Source organism: Tasmannia lanceolata, unplaced genomic scaffold, assembly GCF_043159265.1.
Source record: "Tasmannia lanceolata isolate RefF3 unplaced genomic scaffold, GAP_Taslan_0.1 ptg000003l, whole genome shotgun sequence".
Lineage (NCBI taxonomy): Eukaryota > Viridiplantae > Streptophyta > Magnoliopsida > Canellales > Winteraceae > Tasmannia > Tasmannia lanceolata.
The window spans coordinates 4,222,311-4,228,298 of record NW_027518680.1 but is presented as its reverse complement, the minus strand read 5'-3'; the positions used below and the strand labels follow the sequence as shown (position 1 = coordinate 4,228,298).

General features: G+C 37.2%; 1 protein-coding gene across 1 annotated transcript; it reads left to right on the top strand.

Moving 5' to 3' along the window:
- The first annotated feature begins 224 nt into the window (after positions 1-224).
- On the top strand, positions 225-5,988 carry LOC143848303 (tubulin alpha-5 chain-like). The gene is made up of 5 exons (XM_077357214.1): positions 225-429; positions 3,727-3,941; positions 4,076-4,275; positions 4,796-5,304; positions 5,458-5,988. Exons 1-5 carry the CDS (start codon positions 317-319, stop codon positions 5,768-5,770), a joined length of 1,350 nt encoding a protein of 449 aa, XP_077213329.1. The 5' UTR covers positions 225-316; the 3' UTR covers positions 5,771-5,988.

The window sequence follows — 5,988 nt, the reverse complement described above, 5'->3', positions numbered from 1 at the left end:
TCTTTAGCTCAAATGGCATTTCTCGTCATCTAAATGATTCTTTCTTTGGTGGCCGGTTTTTTCTGTTAAAAAACAGACGGGTATTGGCGGGCCGGCACCCAGCTGGCTGCAAACGGGCTTTGTGGGCCCATTCCGGACTCCAAAAATTTATGATATACTATTTATCCGAGGTGGTCCCCATCTCTACCTAAAGCTTCGTTGTTTTCGTTTTATTTAGTGCAAACTCGTATAAAATCTTCCCGGAAAATAAACGGAGAAAGAGAAACAGAGAGGGAAAAAAAAAACTAGGGTTAGGGTTTTGGAGAGATCGAAAGAAATGAGGGAGATCATCAGCATTCACATAGGGCAAGCAGGAATTCAGGTCGGGAATTCGTGTTGGGAGCTCTACTGTCTCGAGCATGGGATTCAACCTGATGGAATCATGCCTAGGTTCGTAGATTTTCACAGTTTCCCAATTTTTTCTGTGCTTCTTGTTTTTTTTTTTTTCTGCTGATCTTGTTTATTTTTTCTTTCAAATTTTTTTTTTTTTTTTTTTTTTTTTTTGCGTTTTTTTGGTTATTTTCTTTCTCTTGTATCTGAATTTGAGATCTTGGATCGGTTGAAAGGGAATTCGTTTCTGTTTTTGAGGAATTTTTTAAATTTCATGGTCGGCATTGTTATTTTTGGCTAATTTTAAGGTTTTATTTCGTATTAGGGTGAGTTGAATTGGATTTATTGAATGAATTGAGAGCAATGTTAGTTGATCTGTGATGATTTTTGGATCTGCATTTCGTTGTTCTTGTATTTTTTCCTCTTTAGTACTTTAGGATGAATGTTTAGCTTCCTGGAAGAATAATGTTGTGTTTTTCCCTTTGATTTTCGTTTATTTGTGTCTGGAATTGGAATTTTTTTAGGGTTGGAAGGGGTGTTGGAGTTGGGTTGGCAGTGAGATTGGAAGGGAATTTTGCTTTTGGTGTGACTTTCATGGAAGTTTGATCGAATTTGAAGGATTTGTCTTCTCTTTATTCGTTATTTCTTTTACTTTTAGTTTTCAATTGGATTTGTTGGAAAATTGGAAGTAATGTTGAACCCTTGTTAGACATTATTTTTTATTATACTTTTGTATTATTTTATTTTCTAGTTTGTGATTGGAATTTTGGATAAAATGGAAAACCGTAGGGATTTTCTTCTTTTTATCAGTGTATTTGTGGTAGATGTTATTTGATTTGTTGTGACTTGAAAGGATCTGCGCCTTTTGGTTTGATTATTTTGTAGATTTGTTATCAAAGTGAGAAAATTTGAAGGATTCTGTTGTTATTACTGATTCCCTGTTGTAATTCTGATAGGTTTGTTTTATTTTTTGATATCTGTTAGATCCCGCAGTTGTTTCTGTGAATTGAAAAGAAGTTTTGAATTTTCCAGTGTTTATTAAGTGGAATTTGTTTGAATTGCTCAAATTTGATTGTGAACATTTGTGAACAGGGATCATATGGTTTTGTCTGTTGTCTGTCAATGTAGAACTTGTTCTATTTGCCAGAGTTATGTTGTCGTTTACTTTTCTGTCTGGTTGAAAGGAAACAACAATTTGAATGATGGAGCTTTGTTAATTTCTGAATTCTGATTGTTTCTCCTTTCCTATATTTGAATTCAAATGTTGCAGAAAGGGGTTCTGAAGTTCTTGGATTTTGTCCAGCCATTGATTGTTTTCTTTTTGCAAATTTTTAAGAAACATTTACTATCTTGGTGTAGTTTTATGTATTATTGGTCAAAGAGGTGTTTTGAAATTCTTGGATTTTGGCCGGCCATTTATTGTTTTCTGTTTGTGATTTTTAGGAAATATTTCCTGTCGTGGTGTAGTTTTTATGTACTTTTGGTCAAATTTGCGATTGGTCATTACTAATTTTCGTTCTCGGCTGAAATTTTCTGATTTAACTGTTTCAAAGTACAGAATCTTGTTGTGTTGAATTCAATGGAACTTTAAGATCTGGGCTTTTGTCTGCTTGCCAATCAATGTCCTAATTCTTGAATTTAATATATAAAACTAAAATAAAATCTTGAACTATTAATTTTTTGGGCAAGTGAAAATAGTTTAAAGAAAAATAAATCTACCAATTATCAAGAAATGATCACCCTCGTAAAAAATATCAAATCTAAAATATTTGCTTCATTTTTACTATTCTAACTCCAAAATTTACCAAACTCTTAATTGTCGGCTTTCCCATGTTTATGGATGTGAGAGGTCTTTCCTATGCAGAATGGAAAGATAAAGTGCATGATCTCTTGGTATCTGGAAAAATGTATCTGCATGCTAGAGTTACCTTTCAAAAAAATGCCAAAGTGGGCTCCGAAACTTCCATGTTAGCATTTTTTAAAATTGTTATTCAAATAGTTTGTCTTGATGGTAGGGGCAGACCGAAAACAACTTTGGTAGAAACAATGAGGAAAGACTTGAGGGTTAGGAACATAATAGAGAACATGACCTTGGATAGGAGAGAATGGAAGAAACTGATCCATGTAGACGAACCCAACTAGTGTCAGGATTAGACTCGGTCAATTTGAGCCAGGGAGATCCTTTCACCTTCTTCATGAAAATTTTCTAAAGGATTCATTAGCTGACCCCAACTAGTTTGGGACAAAGGCTTAGTTGAGTTGAGTTGAGTTTGTCTTGACGGCTTGGAAGGGTCTGATTTTTCAGCACCTTTGCAGTAATAGTTGCCTTTACTCTTTTTATTATTAAACATTTTGAATAATTTTATAGAATATCAAAGCATTTTGGTTTTTTCTTTTGGTTGACAATGCTATTTATAGGTCTTGAATTTTAATATTTGCATGATCTAAAATTTTTAGGAAAAATAAAATTAATTTATGGTAGAAATCATAAAAAAGGGCGACCCAATGCACGAGGCTCCCGCCATTGCGGGGTCTGGGGAGGGCTCGATGTACGCAGCCTTACCCCTGCTCTGCAGAGAGGCTGTTTCCGTGACTCGAACCCGTGACCACCAAGTCACAATGGAGCAACCTTCGTTGCGCCAAGGTTCGCCCTATGGTAGAAGTCATACCATAAATTTAATTTATGGTGAATAAGGATAATTTTTTATGTTTCTTGCAATTTCTTGATCCTTGGGGAATTTTAAACATTTGTGTTGTAATTTGGGATGATTTTCTGTTTCTGGTGCCATTCTTTTGTTTGAATGTCTATTTCTGAGTGGAACTTGATGGATATGAACTTATCGAGAGTATTTATTGTACTATTTAATAATCTTATGGTATTGTACTGGACTTTGTGTTGCTGGAGTTTTGTGTAGCTCATGATTCAGTTTTAGGTTACTGTTGATAAAATTGAAAAAGTTATTTATCTCTCTTGTGATTCACTGTTGGTTGCTACTGCTTGATGGGTGGCTATAATGTGAAATGCCTCTGTTTTGTTGCATGTTCCTTCTGTTGTTTTTTGACCTAAATGTTGATTGACTTGCATTTATGTACAAGGATTTCAATATATATAACTTGAATTTTCAAGCAGTTTGAAAGGGTTTTATATCTCTCTTTGAGTATATTCGATTCACTTTCAGTTAATAATGTGTACAATGGTATGTTTGTTTTACGATCATGGTGTGATCCCTGTTTTTTTATTGTCTTTCTTTTGAATTGAAACTTGCATTGTTGAGTTCATCTTTGAGACTCAAATCACAGTAGAACCCTATGTGCTCAAATCAAGGTAGAGCCTTATGTGCTCTCTCCTCTTTACAGTGATACATCAGTAGGTGTTGCACATGATGCTTTCAACACCTTCTTCAGCGAGACTGGAGCTGGCAAGCATGTTCCCAGAGCTATATTTGTTGATCTGGAGCCCACCGTCATTGATGAAGTCCGAACTGGGACTTATAGGCAACTTTTTCATCCAGAGCAACTTATTTCCGGAAAGGAAGACGCTGCTAATAATTTTGCCAGAGGACATTATACTGGTAATTAATTTTCCTCCTAAGCTTCAATTTCTATTAGGGTGCGCAGCTTTTTCTTTTTCGTTTTTGAATGGCAACGTGCAATGCTTATTTTACATATTTTTGGGCTTAAATTGGTTTTCATCCATGAGTTGCAGTGGGGAAGGAAATTGTTGATCTATGCCTTGACCGGGTGAGGAAATTAGCAGACAATTGCACTGGTTTGCAAGGATTTTTGGTTTTTAATGCTGTCGGTGGTGGAACTGGATCTGGTTTGGGTTCCTTACTGTTAGAACGTTTGTCCGTGGATTATGGGAAAAAGTCGAAGCTTGGGTTCACGATTTATCCATCTCCACAGGTACTAATACTTCACAGGACCTTTTAACTTTCGAGTTTATGTCGAATTATTTTGGATGCCATTCTCTTTAATCTTGTAAGCAACGGGCAGTTTAGTCTCTTCATATGTTACCTTTATGTTATTGTTCCTCATGAAGACTAGTATGGTAGGTTTATAAGCCATGATGCCCAGACACGAAATGGACAGACAAGGACACAGATTGGGGATTGGAGAGGAATACGGATATGGGTATCCAACGTAATATCTGAAATCAGTCTATAATATCAATACCATGTCCATACTAGTAATCTAGGTGCTTTTTATTGCAAGGATGCGCAGGCCATAAGCATTAGCCAAGCAGGGTGATATTGTTTATTTCTTCCCCTTTTTTTATTCCATCAATGAAATTTTAAGTTTCTTTCTTCAATTTGTGTTTCTATGCCAGCAGTTCATGGTGCCTGAGTTCTGGGCTGTAGAATCGTATCTCCTTGTGGGTTTTATGTAGTTTAAATTTCAGCTTATGTGGGCTACTTAATTGCAGGTTTCTACAGCAGTTGTGGAGCCTTATAACAGCGTGCTTTCCACTCATTCACTGCTTGAACACACTGATGTCGCAGTTCTTTTGGACAATGAAGCTATTTATGATATCTGTAGGAGATCCCTAGACATTGAGAGGCCAACCTACACCAACTTGAATAGGTTGATATCTCAGATTATATCGTCTTTGACTACTTCCTTGAGGTTCGATGGAGCAATCAATGTTGATGTTACAGAATTCCAGACCAACCTCGTACCATATCCCCGAATCCATTTCATGCTTTCTTCATATGCCCCCGTTATCTCAGCCGAGAAAGCACACCATGAACAGCTATCAGTTCCTGAAATCACAAATGCAGTGTTTGAGCCTTCGAGCATGATGGCCAAATGTGATCCAAGGCATGGCAAATACATGGCCTGCTGTTTGATGTACCGTGGAGACGTTGTGCCCAAGGATGTGAATGCCGCTGTCGCAACTATTAAAACAAAGCGAACTGTTCAGTTTGTCGATTGGTGAGCATCTAATTAACATTAGTTAGTAGGTAGTTTCTTGATCAAGACACCGATCTTTCTCTTTATTTGTTATAATGGGCCAATCTATTTTAGTTTTGTTTTTATGTTTGCCGCTTTTGTGTTTCTCAATTGATAAGCATGGTGGAACTACAGGTGCCCAACTGGTTTCAAGTGTGGGATCAATTATCAGCCTCCGACCGTGGTTCCGGGGGGTGATCTGGCTAAGGTCCAGAGAGCTGTTTGTATGATCAGTAACAACACGGCTGTGGCCGAAGTTTTCTCACGGATTGACCACAAATTTGACCTTATGTATTCCAAGCGCGCATTCGTCCACTGGTACGTCGGAGAAGGGATGGAAGAAGGGGAATTCTCAGAAGCTCGTGAGGATTTGGCTGCACTAGAGAAAGACTACGAGGAAGTCGGGGCAGAGGGTGTTGAGGAGGATGATGAAGGTGAAGAATATTAGGCACTCGTAATCCTTTGTTTGGGCAGGATCTTGTGGCAGTTGGAATAGTTGGAATTACGTACCTTCTTTGTTTCTTCTTCTTGATGTGTCATCATTGTCATCTCCCAAATGCTATGCAATAGCTATGGGGCTGTAATCTTTCTGCTATTTTGGTGTATGTTTTTCTTAGCAAATGAAATGACATTACAGACCCACATTCTGGAGTTTCATCTTTTTCA